Raw genomic sequence first — 23561 nt, 5'->3', positions numbered from 1 at the left:
GCGCCTCAGTGAAAATTCAGACCAATATCTCATTCTGTGGCTTGGTGTCAAACTATGTTTTATAATGCTCTTGTGCAGCGCCTTGTTTCATTGCATTAAATGCTCAATGTAATTTTTTGTTGATAATGTTCACCTCTTGTGGATCGCCCGTTCTGTGCTCCACCCTTGACGGCTGTGCTTTCAGCCACCCAGCCCTGAGCTCTGGCCTTTGCTCCATAAACCTCCCCCCCCTTCCTTTCCCACTCTTCCTAAAACCTGCCTCTATAACCAAATAATAGGGGCACTGTTATGTATTGTAAACCAATGCATCTCTGTTTGATTAGTCACGTGGCGTGTAGTGACATGATCAGAGACATTTGCAGGTCTTTCCCCTCTCTTCCATCCTGGACTGTAGGCAAGCAACACCTTATCTAATAAAGCTCGACTAACTGGTTAAGTAACCCACTGTATGGCAACATTTCTATCCTTTTATCTTGCTGCACAAGTGAGCTGACCACATTAATGTGTAACAGTAATCGATGAAAACTGGCGACAAGGTGCGTTTTCCAGAAAGATCAGCGCCAAAGACCAGTTTTAGATAAAACTGGGAATGAGAAGTGTTTTCCAACAAAATAGTGAAAGAAAAATCAACTAAGACCTGGACTTAGCATCAAGGAATGCTTTTGCAGAAGATTACCACCATCAATTGCATTACGGTGGAACCGACAGTGGGGATTGGGTATTAGCGAAGGCGAGGAGTAGCGATTACTTGTTAAAATTGAAAGAAGATACTCCGGACCAATCCTCACTTTTTTCTCTGTGACCCCGGAGAGTCGGAGGCGGGAAACCAGGAAAAATATATAAACCAGTGAATCGACTGCAAAACAAGTGGAAGTAAACCAGAATTTGCAACAAAAAGAAAAAATAATTCCAGAAATCGAGGAAATTATTAGAATGTGAGTAGGCTGCTTTTAGAAAAAAAAAATTAGTTTACTGACCGGTAAACCTGGGAGACTTTTTCAAACTGCGAATCCTCGCATGTGGCGGGCTGCAGCATCAGAATATTCACACTCAAAAAGAGAGAGAGAGAGAGAGAGAGAGAGCCTGCATTCTTTAAAAAGTAGGGAAAGCTACTACTGCAGAAACAAAACCCAAGCAAGAATTAATGCATAAATCTTCTTGTTTTGGATGGGATTGGTGATTGAAAAAAATATACAGTTCCAAAAAAATCAACAAATTTAAAGAAACAACCATGGCAGAGAAACACATAGGGCCCAATTTTACCATTTTATTCTAAGTGCTGGATGGACTTGAAACTGGGAGTGTTTCAGATCTGATTTTTAGACCTGTTCTGAGATGCCCCCATACGCGCTCTGCCGGCAAAAATGTTAGCGCTGCAAAAGCCTGTGGGCGGGGCTTATCACGCCCAAAATCCTGCAGCTCCAATCGGCGCCTCCAACTGTTAGGGAGGGAGTTCCAGGGTTTTGACCCAGTGAAGGAAAGGCAATATATTTCCAAGTCAGGATGTTGAAGTCTCTGGATTATTAGTTCAGTGGCAATATCACCGCGCCACTGCCTCGTCAACTCTTTCTTTGGCTTTAATAGCCTTTTCATTGCTATCGGCTAGCTCAGTTAGCTAGATGGCTGGCATGTAGTTCAGAATAACAGAAACAGTGCAGGTTCAATTCCTGTTCCAACTGTGGTAGATTTGGGAGCTGCCTCCTTGCCCTGCTGCTAAGTGTGGAAGGCAATAGCAAATCACCACTGACCAAAACTGCCAAGAAGGCGGCATGATGGCATAGTGGTTAGCACTGCTGCCTCACAGCGGCAGGGACCCCGGGTTTGATTCCTAGGCGCTCTGGTTTCCTCCCATGTTCTGAAAGTTGTGCAGGTTAGGTGCATTGGCCATGCTAAATTCTCCCTCAGTGTACCCGAATAGGTGCTGGAGTGTGACCACTAGGGGATTTTCACAGTAACTTCATTGCAGTGTTAATGTAAACCTACTTGTGACTAATAAATAAATAAATGAAAACCAGCTCAGAAAGACAATGATCCAAGGATCTGTCTTCGGCGAATGAATGAACTCATTCAGTAATGGGGCATCAAAAACTACACACTGTATTCAAACTGTGGACTAAGGAATGTTTCACATAAGTTAATTAGTACCTCTTAGGCTTTTACACTATGCCCTTATTTATAAAACCAACAAATCATTTTTTTGTTGTTATTACAACTACCTGTGCTCACATATTTAATCCCTTGATATCCATGTTCTTCCACAGCCTTCAGTACTTTATCATTAAGGATATATTCTCGTTCTTTGAATTTTTTTCCCACATTAAATTGTCTCAAGCTTGTTTACCCAGATATTGAAAAAAATCAGGAAAAGTTACTGATGACTGCCATTTAAATGGATTCAAGAAACGACCTGATGCATTTCTGGTTAGATAATAAGTTAAGGAAATGGTGGGTAGATAGAGTCATAGATCTATGAAAAAGATACTGATCGGGTCCAATGGCTCTTCCAGTTACTTTACCAGCTGATCTTTTCATCTAAACATTTGACAATAATCCAGACTGAAACAATAGTTTTAGTTAAGACCTGGTAGAAAGCAATAAATGAAAAATGTGGTGCACATAATGGAATAGAATCTGTAATGAAAACCATATGAAATATGTGTTAGTTATTTATGAGGGGAAATTACTTTGGGGTGAAGAGAAGGCAACTGTAAGTATGGTCTGCAAGTTGATAAGTTGGAATTTGTGACTTAATTGTACAGTAATGAAATCTTAAAGAAGTGAACCGAGCCAAAGTTCCATTTTCATTTTTAAAAGCACAATAAAACCTTTCAAGAGTCCTGTTGAGCTCTCTGAATGAACTCTTAGTGTAGCTTGGATTTTGAGCTGTTTAAAATATGTCTGGTCTGCTCCTGTCCACCGTATAACTTTTGTACAGTAAGTTGGTTAACATCATTGAGGAAATGTAGAGATTCTTGTACTTTTCAATCACAAAGCACATAATTGTGAACTGAAGAATGAAAATAGACATTCTACTCTACTTCGCCTCTACTTTCTCAGGAGGCTAAGGAAATTCAGCATGTCCGCTATGACTTTCACCAGTTTTTACAGGTGCTCCACAGAAAGCATCCTTTCCGGATGTATCACAGCTTAGTATGGCTCCAGCTCTGACCAAGACCGCAAGAAACGGGTTGTGAATGTAGCCCAGTCTATCATGCAAACCAGCCTCCCACCAATTGACTTTCCGCTGCCTTGGAAAAGCAACCAGCATAATCAAGGATCACACGCACCCCTGGCATACTCTCTTCCACCTCCTTCCATCGGGAAAAAGATACAAAAGTCTGAGATCACGTACCAACCGACTCAAGAACAGCTTCCTCCCTGCTGCCATCAGACTTTTGAATGGACCTACCTTGTATTAAGTTGATCTTTCTCTACATCCTGGCTATGACTGTAACACTGCACTCTTGACAATTAAATCACAAATTCTACACTCTCTCCTTTCCCTCTCCCCTATGTACTCTATGGACGGTATACTTTGTCTGTATAGCGTGCAAGAAAAAACGCTTTTCACTGTATCCCAATACATGTGACAATAATAGAACAAAGAACAAAGAAAAGTACAGCACAGGAACAGGCCCTTCGGCCCTCCAAGCCTGTGCCGATCATGATGCCTGCCTAAACTAAAACTGTATGTACTCACGGAGTCAATATCCTTCCATTCCCATCCTATTCATGTATTCATCTAGTTGCCCCTTAAATGCCGCTATCATACCTGCTCCCACCATCTCCCCGGGCAGCGCATTCCAGACATTCACCACCCTCTGTGTAAAAAAAAATAAAGTAAATCAAATCAAAATTCATGGAAATTTGCTGAATTTATAGAAACACGATTAGCCTGATTGATTGCAGTTCAATTGTGAAGTGTTTTTGGAGTGTCAGAATGCTGTGATGTGATTGGATATGGTTTTGTGGTCATGGCCTCCAGCTTGACAAGTTGCTGAAACTTAGTTGGGCTGCTGGAGATTTTGGCAGGATCAGGAATCTCATTCAAAGGGGGAAATTTTGGCTATTTAGTGAGACTGCTTACAGATGAGCATGACTGTTGCTCAGCACAGTAAAGAACAGGGTGTTACCATGGATTGTAACGTCTGGTAGGGTCACAAGATGAGTAATCGGAGTTTTGAGTTCCTTCTCCTCCATGGCAGCAATGACCACTGTGGTCATAATGGAGCACATAATGGAATAAGATTTGTAATGAAAACCATGTGAAATATGTGTCAGTTATTTATGAGGGTTAATTACTATTGTTAAATCCTGTTGTACTAAGGCTTCGCCTCAATAACTACTCCACAGTCAGGCGTCAGGGAACACAGCTCTTTATGAGGTCTACTCGCTCCACACTCCACATGTAGACTGCCCACTCTGGGTGGATCCCATCAGTGTACCCCACACCCAAGGTCACATGACCCATTGCCTTAAAGGGGCTATGCCCCAACATCACAACTATGCAATCAGGCCCTAATGGAACTCTTCTGGTGGGCCATCTTGATAAAACTACAACTCCTGCCGTGCCCCACAGTGAAACTCTGGTTATTGCGAAACTTGCTGGAGCCAGGCACCATTTACTGCTGGTGAGTTTACCCGATCTATGGGTATGGGGGTTAGTAATATTGTTCATGTCTTAATAAGGAGGAGGAGCAGCTTGGTGTAGATTGTTACCACATTGCGCTATCAGATTGTTACCAAATAATTGAGGGGTTTTGGTATCACAGAGAGGGTGGAGGAATTCTCTCCCAGTTGCCTGGTCTCGGGGATCAATTGGGGCAAAGTTTAGTTCAAGAAGCTGAGTGATGGTGACAGGTCCTCAGGCTCCATGGAGTTGGCACAACTCACAGGAAGGAAGGGACAGGGAATTCTCTTCCAAAATCCCTGCAACTGTGTTTGCTCTTTCCTCAGAGCAGGGCATATTAAATACACATCTCACACCTGCTGAGATTTATTTTTTAACTCATTCGTGGGACATGGGCATCACTGGCTGGCCAGCATTTATTGCCCAACCTGAGCTGCCCTTGTTCAGAGGGCAGTTGAGTGTCAACCACATTGCTGTGGCTCTGGAGTCACATGTAGGCCAGACCAGGTGGGAATGGCAGATTTCCTTACCTAAAGGACATTAGTGAACCAGGTGGGCTTTTCCAACAATGGTTTAATGGTCATCAGTAGATTCTTAATTCCGGATATTTCTGCTGTGGGGGATTCGAACCCGGATCCCAGAACATTAGCTGAGTTTCTGGATTAATAGTCTAGCGATAATACCACTAGGCCATTGGCCGCCCCTCCTCACTTGCCTTCAAGTATTTTGTTGCCCAAATTATATCATACTGATAATTTGATGAAATTAAACTCTGATCAGAGTGGGACAATCGCACATTACAAATGTCCTATTGTATTAATTATTGCATCTTAAATCAAGGTTCTCAAACTTATCATCACTCATCATTGCCCACAGAACCTTCAAAATTATTTTGCAACTCCTTTGCCCCACTCTCTCAATTCCTCTCCCCCACCCCCTCTGTTCACACAACTCTCTCCCCAGCCCCTTGCATTCTCAACTCACATCCCCCAACCCACCGGCATTTCCTCAACTGCCTCCCCTTCCCCCACTCTGAACTATCACTCCTCCCTTCTCTCTCTCCCCTCTTCCTACTCTCAACGTGTACCTCTCCCCCCAGTTCGCAAAACTCTCGTCCCTCCCACCCTGTTCTCTCAATTCTCCCCCCATTCCACCCCCATTGGATCAACTCTCCCAACTCCCTCCCTCCCCTTTCCGTCCTGATCACAGTATCCACAGCAACCCCAGCCCCAGGTTTAATCCTGGGGTCACAGCAACTTAAAAGCATTAGATTGGGAGATCACCCTGAGGAAATGTTTGGTGAGCATGCGTAAAGAGGTGAATTGTCTTAAAAAATGAAGAAATAATTAAAAAGAAACACCCTGTAATGCAGGAGATTATTAGTGTAGGACTTAAGTTCTCAGCCCCACCTTTTCCTACATAATGATTCTGATGTCAGTCATGAAGTGAGTTTTCTAAATGATGTCTCTCCCAAATCCAGGAGCTGCTTATCGAGTTCCTGTAGGCAGCAGAGTCGTCTTCACTTCCAGCCCCTGTAAGTTGGTAGGTGGTGTGGAGGGAGTTGAAAGACAGGGGAAAGAATTAATGGGAACCTGAGGAGCAACTTTTTTACACAGAGGGCGGTACATATGTGGAATGAGCTGCCAGAGGAAGTGGTTGAGGCAGGGACATTGACAACATTTAAAAGGCATTTGGACAGATACATGGACAGGAAAGGTTTAGAAGGATATGGGCCAAATGCAAGCAAATGGGGTTAGCTTAGATGGGCTTTATGGTCAGCATGGACCAGTTTGGGCCGAAGGGCATGCCTCCATGCTGTACATTCTATGATTCTATGAGAAAACAACGAAGTAGAAAAAGAAACTAATGGCTCTTGAGACGTTCAGTTTAGAAATAGAAAAGCCAGTGATAATTGCTGATAGATTTTACTTACATCATGGAAACACCTTTGGTGTTGCAAGTGAGACTGATCATTGGGGCAGTGTAGGAGATTCACTTTGCACCTATCTTCCCTATTTGTGACAAGGGAGAGCTTGATGCTGGGCATTGAGAGTGTTCTGTTTATAACATTAAAGTTCTTTGCCTTGGTGGATACATGTTTTTTTAAAAATGCAGTAAGTAGCCTGAAAAAGATCAGTGAAAGAGTTTTGTTGTAACAAAATTCAAGGGTTTGTAATAGCTGTTAACTGACATGTGACTGTGTGGGGGCAGTAATTATGAGTCAGGTGCTATCTAGAAGGAGGGGGCATTATCTCTGTGCTGGAGATTTATAACTTTTCATAGGTGGTTTAGACCAGCATTGGGAGAGGTTTGGGAACAGGACACACACTTGCCAGCGAGGAAGAGGAATTTGTAAGAGCACGGTATTACTCTTCATGAAATGTACTTCTTTTTATCAGTGCCCCATGTCACTATATTGGCTGGAATAGAGAGAAAGGCCACTGTGAAAAATGAGACCAAAGTTTTGTTCATACGTTCATTAAACAGAATGCTAAGCGGGGTTATCAATTGCCTTTCACACAACCCCCCCCCCACACCTGTCATTTCCCCCACCTGCCTATACCACCACACCACCCCTCATCCCCATCTCCATTTGACACAACTGGAGATTTTCCATTTGACACAAGTTAAAGCAGTAACACAAAGCTCACATTGAGCAAGCAGCACCCAGTGAGCTGAGAGATTGACTGCAGTTTGGAAGGCTGACACGCATGATTATTTTTCAATCAGTTGTATTAACAGTACAATGAATCCCAATTGCAAAATAATTGGGCCATTAAGTATTGACTTCTCAAATGTTTACTTTCTTATAATTGAGCATCAATTTACCATGTGCACTGTAAGTAATTCTGCATGTATGTGTCTGTATAATAATGCATATGGGGAGTAACTTTGGAGTAAGATGTTAATAAAACACATGAGCTTCCCTTCTGCTTTTCTTTGCTACCTTGTAGATGCACATGATATATTCCTTGAGTAGACTTTGACTTTGTAGAATAGGTGACTAGGTGGCCTGTTTGATATCTCTTCCAAAAAATGGAAACAAAATATTGAGAATAATGTTAATCAGGCTGCTGATTCAGTATCACTTGTTTTACACCATCACACAGTCAAAGCCTAACCTTACGATTCCTAATTCCTGCCTATCACAGCCATAGCATAGAGTCATACAGCACAGAAACAGGCCCTTCGGCCCACCATGTCTGTGCCGACCATCAAAAATGTTGTAGCATCTCATCCTGTCTGCGCACCTTAACCTCAAAATTACCCAACAATGCACCTTTTACTCTAATATTCTATCCTTTGCCCCTTGCTGATAATATCTTAAGACATGCTGCCAGCTTTTACTTATATGTTAATATTTGTCTTCCCGATGATGATGGTCAAACTAAATACTTCACAGTAATGAGAGAGTGTGTCCATTCGCCGCTATAACTGTTCCTCAGTATGGGACATCAGAGTGGCATAATCAGCTTGGAACAACTCTCTGATGAGGACTTGGCATAGCTTTGTCTTGGATCTTGGGTGAGCAAGATTGAACAGCTTTCCTTCAGTTCTGGTATGTAAGAAGACACCCTCTGAAGAAGACCTGCCGCAAAGTAAAGAATATACCAAAGAAGAATATGCCAAAGTGTGTGGATGTCAGAACACAACCCTGTTTAACTCCATTGCGGCTCTCAAAGGGTTCTTGTGAAGTCCTAACTGTGTTAGGGGTTGCGAGTTGTAACAGAAAAAGAAAAAAACTTGGTTTGCACACATAGATTCAAATAAACACACAACAGTTTTATTGAGGAGCTGTGCTTTGCTCTGCACAGAATACAAAACTGAAAGTAGAACAGCAGCCTGAGCACGCATCCTTATGACATCACCTTCAAATCATGTGGTCAGCTCTTAAAGCGACCTGAGACCCTTTATAAAATATGTAACAGTTCTGATGTTGCTTCATCATAGCTGACTTTACCTCTCATGTTGTCACAGAAAGAGATCACATTGAGCAGCTTTGGCGGGTGGCTGGTTTTGCTCCAACAGCTTAAATATACCACCTCTGCTCACATGGTTTAAGATCCATGAAGGCAATATATATGGTGGTCTGTTTTATTCACAACATTTCTCTTGTAGCTGCTGAACTGACAGGAGGAAGTGGCATAGTGGTAATGTCACTGGACTAGGTAGCCAGAGGCTCCAGCTAAGGTTCTGGGGACACAGGTTCAAATCCTACCATGGCAGTTGTTGGAATTTGAATTCAATTCATAAATCTGGAATTAAGAGCTTTCCTAAGCAATAGTGACCCTGAGACAATTGTCATTAAAAACTCATCTGGTTCACCAATATTCTTTAGGGGTGAAAGTCTGCTGTCCTTACCTTGTCTAGCTAGACTGCAGCAACGTGGTTGATTCTTAAATGCCCTTTGAACTGGCTGAAAATAATTACAGAAAAGCTAAAGAACAAAACTGACCTGGACACCAGAAGGAAAACCTGGTTCTTTCATTGTCACTGGGTTAAAATTTTGGAACTCCCTTCCCAACAGCATTGTGGCTGTACCAACACCAGATGGCCAACAATGGTTCAAGAAGGCAGCTCACCATCAGCACCACCTTCTCAAGGGCAGTTAGAAATGACAACATATGCTGGCCTCGTCAGCAATGCCCACACCCCCATTAAAGAATGATAAAAAGATCATGCTGCTTGTCAATCTTCCAGTTCTGAAACCTCACTGGGACTTGTGGGGGGGGAATGGATTCAGTCAAGATTACAGCCTGATGAGAGCAACATGTTAATAACACAGCTTTACTTGTTGGCTCCTCCTTTGCCTTGCTACCTGCCTGATATTCAGTATGGGATGAGATGTTATTTTGCCCAGTTAAATCTTGGGCAGCCTTCATTCAGCTGATCTAAAACTCTGCCACTCCATCCCATCTCACACTAAGTCCCATTCACCGGTCACTCCTGTCCTCCCCTTGTCAACATATTTCCAACCTCACCAATTTACTGTTCTCATCCTTGTGTTTAAATCTCTTCAAGAACTTGGCTCTCCTTATCTTTGTAACTATCTTCAACGGTAGAACATCTCCAGAACTCTGTTTCTCTAACTTTGGCCTCCTGGACGTCCTTTCAGCCTTTACCCTACTATCCGTGATCATACATGAAATTGTTTAATTCCCGTTCTTTTGAGTGTCCTCCTTGAGCTTCTCCATTTCTTCCCTTCCCTCTCATTGCCTTAAAACCCACCCCTTTGACCAAGCAGTTGGTCACACCTCCCAATATCTCTTTGATTTCTTGCTTGTTTGATTATGGGCAAGATTTTCCCGTCCCGCTCATTGCAGAAATTGTCACGGGCGGGACAGAACATTTGATGGACCAGCAAAAGGTCTGAAGACTTCAGGCGGGAATTTGAAAATCCCAAGGTGTGCAGCTGCAAAGCCACATGGGATGCTATCCATGTTAAAGCCACATGGGATGCTATCTATGAAAAAGTTGCATAAATGCAACTTTTTCCACGCTAATAGGAAACAAATATGCACCAGTAAACAAAAAGGAAATACTAAGCAAAAAGACAGAGAAAGATGGCTTTTAGTTCGGTAAGGATATCAAGAGATATGAAACAATGGCAGATAAATGGCAGTACTGTAATTGAATAAGGGAATAAGTTTGAGCCACTGAATGGTCTACTCCCGCTCTTATGTTCTTATTTTTTAAACAGAAAGTTTGAGATGTCTAAGGTGAACTTAAAGCCGAGCATAAACTGTCAAGGGTATGATGTTTTAACGGTGTATTTTTGCCAAATGTTCTAAGTTAAAGATAGTTCTCAAGTAAGGAGAGTACAATCTGCTTGTCAGTGAAAGTTTCATGGTCTCTTTGAGCAGTAGAAGTGTAATTTGAAACCGGGAGCTGTTCTCTTGATGTACCAGGAATGCACTGATGATCTTTAAAAGTTTGAGTAAGCAGCCTTCCCTGGGACGGATGTAAGGTTTATTCCAACTGTCTTTCTGATCCTGTTGGACACTTTATTAGATTTCTCTTTCTGGAATTTTACTTGAAGTTAGTCCAGCTTTTTACCATTTGGATCTTTTTTAACTTAGCTATTCTTGTCTGGGCTGGACTTGAATCAAAGTCCAATTCCCTCCAGATTTATTTTATTGGTTTAAATTCTCAACTAAGTACTTTTTTTAAATTGTTGTCTTGTCTTTAATTTGGAAGGGTTGGGAAAGTATCGACAAACATGCTCAGTAAATGTTGGATTGACGGGGACATATTTACATATTTACAACTAATAGGGGTGATTGAATGAAGGGGTTTGTACATCAGTGTATTTTTTCACACACATTAGTTTTACAGGGAAGGGCTGAATAGGAGCATGTATGTTGGCTGAGACGCTGGGCTGGAGGTAGGTAGAGGAGGGAAGTGAGAGAGTTGAAAGGGCTGGATCTACCCAAAAAATTCTAAGTGCCGAACGAGCAAGAAAACGGGAGAGTTTCGGAGCTGTTGTTTGGGCGAGTTTGAAAATGTAATCTTATGCAACTCAGTCGCTTTTTTGGACAGAAGTGTGATTCTCACCAGTGGCCCTGGGGTGATGAAGCCGGCTGAAGATTGCTTGGGACGCCATTGTGCAGGTGCCCCTATCTCCCAGTGAATTGGGAGACCTCCTGCCCCCTCACCGTCCATAGAACCATAGAAAATTACAGCTCAGAAACAGGCCTTTTGGCCCTTCTTGTCTGTGCCGAACCATTTTATGCCTAGTCCCACTGACCTGCACTTCGACCATATCCCTCCACACCCCTCTCATCCATGAACCCGTCCAAGTTTTTCTTAAATGTTAAAAGTGACCCCGCATTTACCACTTTATCCGGCAGCTCATTCCACACTCCCACCACTCTCTGCGTGAAGAAGCCCCCCCTAATATTCCCTTTAAACTTTTCTCCTTTCACCCTTAACCCATGCCCTCTGGTTTTTTTCTCCCCTAGCCTCAGCGGAAAAAGCCTCCACTTTAAGACAAGTTTAAGACATTTAAGTTACATTCTTTATATTTTAATTTACAGATTCATAATTTGTCCGGTCGGGTCTTTCCTGAAGTGCTCTAAGATTGCATTTTATTCTTTGATCCATATTACACATTTTTCTTTAGGCAGTGAATTGTTTTGTTTGATTTTTTTCCAAAAGAAAAATAAGTCATTGCATTCTTTTTCTCACAAGATGATCCTATCTTTCCCTTTATTTCTAGAAATTTACCTGCATTGGCTAATGAATTATCTATCTGTCCATACCTGGAGGTAATGAATTATCCATCTGTCCATACCTGGAGGAAGTTAGATACAAAAAACTATTCATTTTAAAATGTCAGACATGGCATCAAACTCAAAATTGCAGTTATGACAATACTTTAAATTAATAGCTAATGAAAGTTTATGGTAGATTGGAGCCCAAAATCTGTCCTCAACCTGGTCAAATCTCCAGTGCAACTGTCGAAGGAGGACTGGAAAATGAGGTAGAAACTGGGTGCTCATGATTGTGTCTTGTTCACTCCAAATTTCTGGAGTTTCATCAAATATACCTTAACCCTTTCAGACAAGGGCCATTTACATCAAATATGCTGATAACCTTATTTGTAGATTTTGGATCTGTGTCTTTGCATACTTAAAATCTGCAATTCTGCCACCTGATTGCAATTTTGAGCTCCATGGCCAGAATTTTGCATGGTATTAGCAGGCACGCACCCAACCCAAAAGAGCATGAAATCTTGCAAGAAGATGTTGAGCACTCACACAATATTATGGTTGGCAGGCACGTAAGGGAGTCAGAAGCACACCTGCTGACAACTAATCGGCCACTTAAGGCAATCAAAAGGGCAACTGAAGGCAATTTTACTTTGCCCATATGATTTAATGGTCATTGAACCAAAATCTTGATTTATAGCTTTAGCAGTGTTGCCAACAAGGACCATAACATAACACTGTTGCTACTGTCACACAAAAACAACACATAACATGAAAGACTGTCACCCATTGATAACCCCATCCTGTCTCATGGTGCCTTAAACCTGCACTTGTGAGTGTTATGCCTTGGGGCCTAACCCTTGCTGGAAGTGGCATTGGAGGCAGATTGCTACCTGTGCTGACACGTGGCCCTGATGTCGTTTGCAATCACCCTCTGGCCACTGGGGCCTGTGCACGGTCTCCTTGGCAAGATGGCTGGGTACTCCTCAGTTGGTATGGCCTCAGAACATGTCACAGTCACTGGCAAAAGAGTGGAAGAGCTGTCGCCCTGGTTCAGAGCACAGTGAGAGGAGCCCACGGAGACAATAAGCAGCTTGTCTACCCGGGTGAAGCACATCTGCCCCTCCCTGCTCACCATTGATGAATGGACATCTAGCAGAGAGGCTAAGTGCCTTTCTGAAAAGGTTTTTTAAATGCTGAATTTAGGTGGAAATGACCAGTCAGTCTTCAGTTGGAACGCCACTAATAGCCGCATCTATCCTGTTAAATCATTTCATAATTTCAAAGCCCTGTACTCAGTCACCCATCAACTTCTCCTTTCTAAAGAAAAGAACCCCATTTCCTGACTGGTTTCACACATCGAGTGTTTCGGGTCTGGAATGTGCTGCCTGGAAGTGTGGCGGAGGTAGGTTCAATCAAGGCATTTAAGAGGGCATTAGATGATTACTTGAATAGAAACAATGTGCAGGGGTACAGAGAATGGCATGAAGTCGTGATGCTCGTTTGCAGAGCCGGTACAGGTATGATGGGCCAAATGGTCTCCTTTTGCGCCGTAACAATCCTGTGATAATGCTTAGCTCTGTTTTCATCCTTGTAAATAACATCTGTGCTTTGCCTGGGCTTCTCACAGTGACCAGAGTTGTTCACAGTACTCTTTGTGTGTGGCCCAACCAAGGTTCCATACAAGTTTAACATAAATTCCCAGCTTTTAGATGTTGTTCTTCTGGAAATTAACCTCGAGTGTTTCATTTAGATTATTCATGGCCATTTGAACTTGTATTGTCACTGTTAATGAATTGTGAAGGTGTACGCTCCACCCCGTGTTGCCTTTATACAGTCGAATCTCTGATGCCTACATCCTCTGTCTTATTGACGTAGTAGCCAGAATAATTATACAATGTGCTTTAAGGAAGAAGAAAGAAGCCAATTATTTAATGCTATGTACTTGTAATTGGCAATCAGAAACTTACAAACATTATTTAATTTACTTGATTCTCTGATCCAGTAATTAAACTTCGCTTGGCAGAGTTTTCTGAAAGGAATATAGTTTTGCTTTTGCAGCAAAATAATTTGTTACATGAAATCATGTCCCTCTGCTTATAAAACAGCAAAATACGTCGTGAGTAAATTGGTGAGAGATTTGCCAGCGTATGTAAAAGCTGGCTGTGTATAAACAGTTCCATGGCATGAATCTTTTTTGATAATTGTTCATGTTTAATTTTATGTTATCTTGTAAGTCCATGGATGAGATATGTAATACCATTTCATTTCAACCATGTGATCACAAAAATCTACTGAATGTGTCATGGCCCCAAATTCCAAAATACAATAAGGGGAGGCAGTGGCCTAGTGGTACTATCGCTAGACTATTAATCCAGAAACTTAGCTAATGTTTTGGGGAATCGGGTTTGAATCCCACCACGGCAGATGGTGGAATTTGAATTCAATCAAAAATATCTCCAAGAGTCTCGGAGTAAGAAGCATGACCATGAAACCATTGTCGATTGTCGGAAAAACCCGTCTGGTTCACTAATATCATTTAGGGAAGGAAATCTGCCGTCCTTACCCGGCCTGGCCTACATGTGAGTCCAGAGCCACAGTAATGTGGTTGACTCTCAACTGCCCTCGGGCAACAAGGGATGGGCAATAAATGCTGGTCAGCCAGCGACACCCATATCCCCATGAATGAATAAAAAATAATTAACAGAATTATATGCTACATAGAATATTGTTCTCTGATCTGTGTCTCACAGTATGCAAATCGGATCATGATTTAATATAAAAACTGCTGGAGCTAAACTCCTCTGACTTATGGTATTGTGTGACTCTTTGATATGTCACTAACTAACAGCATGCCTCAGACTGTGTGTTGATTTGCCATCATCTTGGCTCATCATTATTCTCTATTTTTTCATTCATTGCCACTATGAACTCCTTGATTTACTTAAAGCTTTTAACATCGGTCTTAATTTTAGGTGGCTTCTTTATTGGAAATCTGGCGATTGACGAGGGCAACCAGACTGATGACCTCTCGATCACAAGTCTCACATGCAGTCCTGCCAGAGGCTCCTGCCATCAAGAACATGCTTCGGCAAGAGATTCAGCTTTTACTTCTAAACATTCAAAAGAGAGCTCAAAAGGAAGGCAGGTAGAGTATTCACAAGCTTGTATAATCCTGTGGGTTTGGCAAAATCCTGTAAGAATGATGAAAGATACTGATTTGGTGTTCTGCTCAAACAGTGCTGTGTGATATGTGAGAAGAGACACAAATTACTACTCTCTGTTAATATGGAAGCATGACCAGATTAGCTGAAAGGTTCTTGCAGATTCTCAATGTTGAGATGTATGGGAGCTATACAATGTTTTTTTATTTTGGATAAGTATAGCGGGTGGCATGGTGGCACAGTGGTTAGCACTGTTGCCTCACAGTGCGAGGGACCCGGGTCCGATTCCCGGCTTGGGTCACTATCTGTGTGGAGTCTGCACGTTCTCCCCATGTCTGCGTGGGGTTTCTTCTGGGTGCTCCGGTTTCCTCCCAAAGTCTGAAAGACGTGCTGGTTAGGAGCATTGGCCATGCTAAATTCTCCCTCGGTACGCCCGAACAGGTGCCGGAGCGTGGCGACTAGGGGATTTTCCCAGTAACTTCATTGCAGTGTTAATGTAAGCCTACTTGTGACGCTAATAAATAAATAAAACAAAATAAAACTTGACTGCTGATAAAAAAGGAGAACTATCTTTTTAAAACTTGTGATGAAAACTGGAAGGGAATTGTAAAATTCTGAAAAGATGCGTTCAATCCTGGCATTTGTGTCACAACCTGTAGGAGAGGAGGCAACAAATAATAAGAAAACATTACTTTGCTTTCTATCCTTCAAATCATGTTCTTAACAAAGATGCAGGTGATCAAATACCACACAGAGTAGAATCCATTTCTGATCTGCTGGGCCTACGGATGTGCCATCAGCAGAATGCAGTTGACCGATGGTGAATAATACTATCCTGAAGCCTTGCTTTATATTTGAGGTGCAGTGATGAGGTTTATGTATCTTAACCATTTCAAAGGTGCTATCCATGGTTGTATGTCACCTTTATGGAGATTGATGACAGGAAGTGAAGCTATTGGGCCAATTCACGTTTGCTAGGTCAACATATGTCTCTGGTTTTAGTGCTAAATTATAACTGTCTTTCGCAGTAAGGAGGCCGTGTAATGATGCTTGGTGATCCTATACTTTAACCTTTTGTCACTAAGAAACCACTGATCCTGAAACTTCCTCTGTCTGTAACGCTCATGTTTTCTAATCAAAACTCTAATGAGGTTCCTCACTCTTGCCAGCCCCCCACCCTTGCCAGCCCCTCACCCTCCACCCCCAAGTAACTCCTCATCACACAGACACACAGAGACACAGACACATGGACAGACATATGCAGTTAGTTCTGAGCAGTGGGCGAATGCCTAAGAAGGACCTGCCTCTGGTCTGCTTTAAACATTCAAGACCCACTATTGATTCACATTGGTTTATATCTTGGGTTGTAGAGATGAAAGATTCCCAGGGTGGGCGGGGCGGTAAAATTCCAGCTGATGAATCAAATCGCCATCGTCTGCATAATATATTTTCCATGTCTCTATGCTGAACTAGTTTGAATATTTGATATTGAGGCACGAGTGGCAATAAGCGTTAATAAATGAATATTTTCTAAGTAACATTTTTTGTGAGCTATTTAAATTATGGCAGAAGCTATCAAGGAACGAATGGGATTTGTTTAATGATGTGTTGTGCAGGGTACAAAGTGAATATGTCTTATAGAAGGAGATCTTGTAATCAAACGCAAGATTTATGGATAAATTGGAAGACCAAAGGACATTGATGTTTTGTTCATTGATTCCTGGAATCATAGAATCATACTGTGCAGAAGGGGCCCATCAAGTCTGCACCAACATGCAAGAAACACCTGAGCTCCCACCTAATCCCAATTACCAGTACTTAGCCCATAGCCTGGAATGTTATATTGTGTTAAGTACTCATCCAGGTACTTTCTAACGGATGTGAGACAACCTGCCTCTACCACCCTCCCAGGCAGCGCATTCCAGACCATCACCACCCTCTGGGTAAAAAATTTTTTTTACTCACATCCCCACTAAACCTCCTATCCCTCCCCTTCAACTAAGGGCAACAGCTGCTCCCTATCAACTCTGTCCATGCCCCTCATGATCTTGTATACCTCAAAGTGCAGATTGCTACTCCAAGAATGCAAGGTGCCCTAAAATATCCTCAGGTACCTTTCACTTCAAGAGATATTGGGGGTGCCTGGGAGAAGATCTGTCTCAAAAATCCTGTGAACAGTCAGTGTCTGTATGATGAAAGCTGGAACAGAATATAAATACATGAAAACAATATTTTAAAAAAGAACTTCTTACTTTGATGTCTCTTAGCTGTGTCCTATAATTTTGAAAAGAACAAGTATCCAGTCTATTGGTTCACATTGCTCCACAGCAGTTGTTGTTGTTCATTGGCAGCAAGAAAATAATTTTCTTTTGAGTGCTAATGCAGTCAGAATCCTTTAGCTTTGATTATCAGCAAAAAACTAACACTGAAGTATTCCTGTAGGCTAGAAGATGAATAAGTATGAAATTGCTTTGATGGCTGTCCCAGGGTTTAAAGGATTCTTTGCTTTTTATGTCTTTGTCTCTATAATTTGGGAGGGGAATTGCATTTTGGTTTGTACGCTTTGGCCTTTTCTGATGCAAAATTCTGATGAGGAAAAACAAAACATTTAAGTCAGATTAAAAAGTAACTTTAGTTGACCCTTTCTAATCTATCACTGAGGAATTTCAGGATTAGTAAAGTTTGCTTATGATCCACAATTAATCAGGGGTATCTTGTAACTTTGGGAACTGGATAAATACTTGTAGGAGAAACATTACCAGGTATGGGGAAAGAGCAGGGGAGTAGGACCAGTTGGGTAGCTTTTCTCGGGGCGGCACGGTGGCACAGTGGTTAGCACTGTTGCCTCACAGCGCCAGCGACCCGGCTTCGATTCCCGGCTTGGGTCACTGTCTGTGTAGATCCTGCACGTTCTCCCTATGTCTGCGTGGGTTTCCTCCGGGTACTCCAGTTTCCTCCCACAGTCCAAAAGACGTGCTGGTTAGGTGCATTGGCCATGCTAAATACTCCCTCAGTGTACTGAACAGGCGCTGAAGTGTGGCAACCAGGGGATTTTCACAGTAGCTTCATTGCAGTGTTAATGTAAGCCCACTTGTGACACTAACAAAGTAAACTTAAATTTAGCACAGACACGATGGGCCAAGTTTCCTCTTTCTGTGTTGTATTATTGTGATTTTATTTTGGCTACCGAAGAGGAGCGTGGCTGAGAGGTAAATCCATCTGCATCTTGACACATGCTGTTAACCAAATGACAAGTAAACGAACAAGAAAGGGGATAACTCATTCCTCTCCTTCACCCTGACCCGCAAACCTTCAACTACATGAAGGTTAGTAGCCTGAGATGCAGAGAATCAGTCATGATAATTGCTGAAAGCCTTAAGTTTTAATATGTCCTGCAACAAAATTGCTGTCCGCGTTTTTTAAAATCCTTTTGGCTAGACCTGTTAGGGTGCAGTAATTAGCCAATGTGGGGGAAGATCCTCTCTTTGGCCACTTGAATTTAATTACATACTAGTTATTCATAAACAAGCTAATGATTTTGCTTGTGCAAAGTGAGTGGAAGCAGCTTCTTCCCTTCCCCAGACCTGTACCCCACTACCCCCTCCTACTACCCCCTCCTCTTCCCCCCACCCCCACCGCCTCCCTTCACCAAAGGAGTCAAATCTCCTTCTAATTAAAGCGAAATGGTGAGCCGACTGGGAGAAACAGCTCAGACATTTAGCAACCATGACCTGAATTTTTCTCGCAAACTGCTGATGGGTAAATATTGATTCCTACTCCCATAGCTAATTTGCAATTCATGTTCAGTATTAGCACTGTGGTGTATACAGGGGTGTTGATTGGAATTCTGTGTATATCTGGACAGAACAATGTCAGTTGACTCAAGGGTAAACCAGTTAAAAGTTTTAATCAAGACAGATTTGACATTGTGCTTGTAGTTTTAATAAGACTTCAGCAAGGAAAATATTTATAAATAAAACTTTTTTTTGGTATCTTGGGACTTGCAAGCTCACTTTTCGTTGTATTTGTGTTTGTGCATTATACAATGACCATAAAGTTGAATTGAATTATGCGTTAGTGGGTTATGAACCGGCTTTTCATTTTGCTTTTGTTGATAATGCTTTTTAAAGTGGTTAAAATTGGAGGTGGGAAAGTCATTCCATTGATGCCCTGCCTGCGCCTGAAATTGGCTATTCTCCAATCTCATCCGTACCAGTCCTGCTGCGAGTGAGAAGGGAGAATTTGGCGTTCTAGTCAAAACTTTCAACGGCATGGGAGAATCCCAGCCACGAACGAGAATGGAGGTTTTCAGCATTAGTCATTGAGTTGTCAGACAGGTGGTGACTTTCATAGAATCCCTACAGTGCAGAAGGAGGCCATTCGTTCGTGGCTGGGATTCTCCCATGCCGTTGAAAGTTTTGACTAGAACGCCAAATTCTCCCTTCTCACTCGCAGCAGGACTGGTACGGATGAGATTGGAGAATAGCCAATTTCAGGCGCAGGCAGGGCATCAATGGAATGACTTTCCCACCTCCAATTTTAACCACTTTAAAAAGCATTATCAACAAAAGCAAAATGAAAAGCCGGTTCATAACCCATTAACGCATAATTCAATTCAACTTTATGGTCATTGTATAATGCACAAACACAAATACAACGAAAAGTGAGCTTGCAAGTCCCAAGATACCAAAAAAAAGTTTTATTTATCGAGTCTGCACCAACTCTGACAGAGCATCTTACACTGGCCCTATCCCTGTAACCCCACGTATTTATCCCCCTGATCCCTCTAACCCACGGATCCTGGAACACTGAGGAGCAAGTTGGCATGGCCAATCACCTAACCTGCAAAACTACAGAATATTTTCTGTTGGCAGTGCCCACTTCAATTTTAGAGAGACCAATTTCTACATTTCCTTGTCAAAGAACTCTAACATCTTCTGCAAGAAAAACGCCAAGAACTGCTAAAAGAGTGAGAATTAAACTGAAGATTGCGGAATTTAGTGCTTAAACTATCTTACATGTCCTCAATTCCCCTCTTAATCAATGTGAATAGTGTCCGTCATTCTGATAATATCAAAATCAACAAAGCATTGGCAGATACCCATGTCAGTTCATACATTTATTCTGTAGCTTTTCAGGTCTTTGCTTTGTATTGATAAAGCAGGACATCACTATTCCCCACTTCAAAGTGTCATGTATCCCTGGTTTAAAAAAATATTTTATTTGTATAAACCTCCATGATTGAATTAGCCTGAGTTCTTATCTTTCTTAACATTCAGTCTAATTAGTAGTTCCATTTTGAGGAGACATTTCAAGCCCTTCTTAAGGCATTTCATAGAATCATAGAATCCCGACAGTGCAGAAGAGGCCATTTGGCCCATTGAGTCTGCACCGACTCTCTGATAGAGTATCTTACCTAGGACCTCTTCCCTACCCCATCCCTGTGACCCCACACATTTACCATGGCTGATCTCATCTAACCTACACATCTTGGGACGCTAAGGGGCAATTTAGCATGGCCAGTCCACCTAACCTGCACATCTTTGGACTGTGGGAGGAAACCAGAGCACCCAGAGGAAACCTACGCATACACATGGAGAATGTGCAAACTCCATACAGACAATGACCCAAGGCCAGAATTGAACCCGGGTCACTGGCGCTGTGAGGCAGCAGTGCTAACCACTGTGCCACCATACAGTTCACAGGGTAGGGATCAGGAATGAGAATCGTGGCAATTATTTTCATTTATTTTGTAAATTCTGCTCTTTTCTGTGTGTGGGCTTTTGATGTGCCGTTTTCCGTCACAAATTGTGCTATGGAGAAAAGCCCATTGAATTTATTCATCCTACTCCTTTCATTGATAATGCGCAATTTACTCGACCGGACCTGATTATTTTCCTGAATGTTCTGTAAAAAACTCCCTGATCCCCAAAGATAATCAGGCAAAACTACGAATGTTTATTAATTGCATCATGGCTGTATTTCAGTCCCAGAACACTGCGTCTTTATCCCTGACCCCAGAGACATGGAAAACATTTCATCCAAAGAAGTACTCTTTAACCCAGATATTGTCAGGCATTTTCATGAAAGCAGAGGATGGAGAACAGAGATTTTTATTTGCGCACAGGCCTCAATTTATGTCAGGAAAATAGAGTGGGATAATGGAGGCTACACTGTGGCATGGTGTAGATTTTGTGAAGGCGGAGTTATGCTAATATCACACAGAAATTTATTTAATTTATGCTGCCCACCTAAAATGAGTTAGTAAGCCACAGGGCCAACTTGCTGTACTTGGATTTTTAAGTTTATTTCCATTCTGAAAGTTTAGCAATACCCATTTTAAGTAATCCCAAATAGAGTAGTTTTATTATTAAGTAGTTTAAAAATACTTCACATTTACTATTTTTAAGTACCCCATTATAAATTAGTTGAGAACTGGGTGCAAAAGTACTTTTGTAATGGTCTGCATAGTTACCAACTGGGTGAATCAATGAATCGGCTGTTTTCCCCGTTCACTAGAACTTTCGACTTAGGTTTTGGCCACCTTAAGACATGCCACCCCCAATCGTGGAACATGCTCCTCCTTTCGACCGCCAAGAACAGATTCTTCTGGATCCACGCTGAGGGCTCTGCATGTTCCTCAGCAGCAGCAACACTGGTGCAGGAGTGGCCCATGGCCTCTCTCACTCTCATTCACCCCGGGCAACCTGCTTATTTTAAGGGATGAAATAAATTAACATGCTTGAAAATTATGAAAATTTATCTCATAAAAATATGTCGACTGTATCTTGGAGATGTATTTTGTCACTTTGTTTGAAAGCAATCAGGAAAAACAAAACCCTGTTCTCTTTGTTCTTTGGCACTTCACTGGGAATATAGAAGAGTAATTTACATTATGATTTGTTTATTTCATGTCAATGTTACATATTGGGTCTGAAAACTGTGACAATACTCTGTGTTTCAGAAATTTATTTGAGTCATGTTTCTTGTGCAGTTTGATTCCCACGGAGCCATTTTGACTGGTTCCAGCAGCACTGTATCGTTACTGCAGCAACATAACTGATCTTAACTGATTAAGATTACTGCTCGATTGGAACAATAGAGATAGCTAGTTGTCAAGAATTATACTTTGTCATGTTTCAGTATTTTAATTGGTAAAAGTTATGCTAATTCTTTCTGTTATATTTTAACTGTGTTCTTAAATAAAGTTTATTTTGATAAAAGCTTCCTAGTGGGTCACCTGAATCATACCTGGAGTGAAAACACCTTATGCTCACCCTAATGCCAAAATCAAATGTAAAAGTTAGGGTCTCGGCTAACTTCATAAAATACCTTGGAGTTTCTGATCTGATCCTTAACAAAACCTTGGGTTGGAAACGCATCCCCTGACATTGCATATGTTTAAATGGGAAAACTTACTTCAATATAATGTAGTTTTGATTTGAGTAGTGGTTTCCAGGAATGTATCTAAGAGTCTGTACCTTGAAAGGTTGTTTATTTTGGCTGAAAGTATAGGTATTTAATCTTGTTCTGTCCCTGTATTGGATTATTGTGATGTGGAATCTCCATTTGTGTGCATTGACCATGCTTCATTACCTATCTGTCATACACTGTTCATGATTGTTGCATTTTCCCCCAGCATTTACTTTCCAGTCACAGGGCATCCAATTCAATTAGCAGGAGCACAGGCAGCTCCTCTGCTATAGGGGTGGGTATAGCCACACTACATGTAGGAATAACCCCATAGTGGCCAGTGTTAACTTTTCAGGGCTTGTATTTAAATGCATAACCCTACTCCTGAACAGGTAAGTTATCCGGATGATCCATTGCTTGTATAAGCAAAGTTGTTTTCAAAAAGTAAGGTTAAAATCGTGAAGTTATCTAACCCAAGAGGATGAAGATTGCTGTGCATAATAATATTCTCTGCTGTAATGTGAAAGGTGTGTTGGAATCAATACTAATTAACCTCTGGCTTTCTCCAGCACAAGATGGCTTTGATTGAGAACATTGAATGATTTGCAGCCCTGGAAAAGGTCCAGTGGAAAGCTCAGAGAATGATAGTTTAAAGAACCTCAGCTACTCAGAGGCTCAGTGGCTAGGATGATCAGATAGTCAGAAGTGAAAACTGGGACACATTCAAAAGCATGGGTGCTCCGTGATGATTGTCATGTTGTGTGACCAATAGCAGGAGTCTAGGGGAGGGGCAGTTGAAGGTAGGAGGTCATGTGATGAATATGTCCATCCAGAATGTCTATCCAGAGTTGGTAATCCTGTTAAGGTACCTGGTTATTGAAGGTAGCCTGAGATGAATCACAAACATTGGTTTCAAGGATGTTTCTGCCTCATTTTCTTAAAAAAGCCTGAATCAAGACTTTGTTTGCCACAAAATCCCAGCCAGAATCCTATCCTCCACTCTATCTTTACCGTGCAATGCACAAGGATTAAAGAGCAATCTCCTTTTAAAAGCCTTTTTATTTTCATTAGCACACCAGTTCTAGCAGTAGACATTTTCAGCTAAAAGCTGGATTTTAAGCTAGCAATTGTACCACAAGTGTG

At 41.8% G+C, this 23561-nt stretch overlaps 1 protein-coding gene across 2 annotated transcripts in view; it reads left to right on the top strand.

The window, feature by feature from the left end:
- ccdc24 (coiled-coil domain containing 24) overlaps nucleotides 1-23561 on the top strand; it is a 90530-nt gene that overhangs the window by 10405 nt on the left and 56564 nt on the right. Inside the window, exons 3-4 of one of the 2 annotated variants that reach the window (XM_078219414.1) lie at nucleotides 11850-11898; nucleotides 14817-14989. In XM_078219414.1, coding sequence (XP_078075540.1) covers nucleotides 11850-11898; nucleotides 14817-14989 — 222 coding nt within the window. The remainder of the gene's footprint in view (nucleotides 1-11849; nucleotides 11899-14816; nucleotides 14990-23561) is intronic. The other variant, XM_078219413.1, reaches the window with a different exon arrangement.

The sequence above is a fragment of the Mustelus asterias genome, chromosome 8 (genome assembly GCF_964213995.1).
Source record: "Mustelus asterias chromosome 8, sMusAst1.hap1.1, whole genome shotgun sequence".
NCBI lineage: Eukaryota > Metazoa > Chordata > Chondrichthyes > Carcharhiniformes > Triakidae > Mustelus > Mustelus asterias.
The sequence above is the reverse complement of the archived record's forward strand: the minus strand, read 5'-3'. Positions and strand labels throughout refer to the sequence as shown.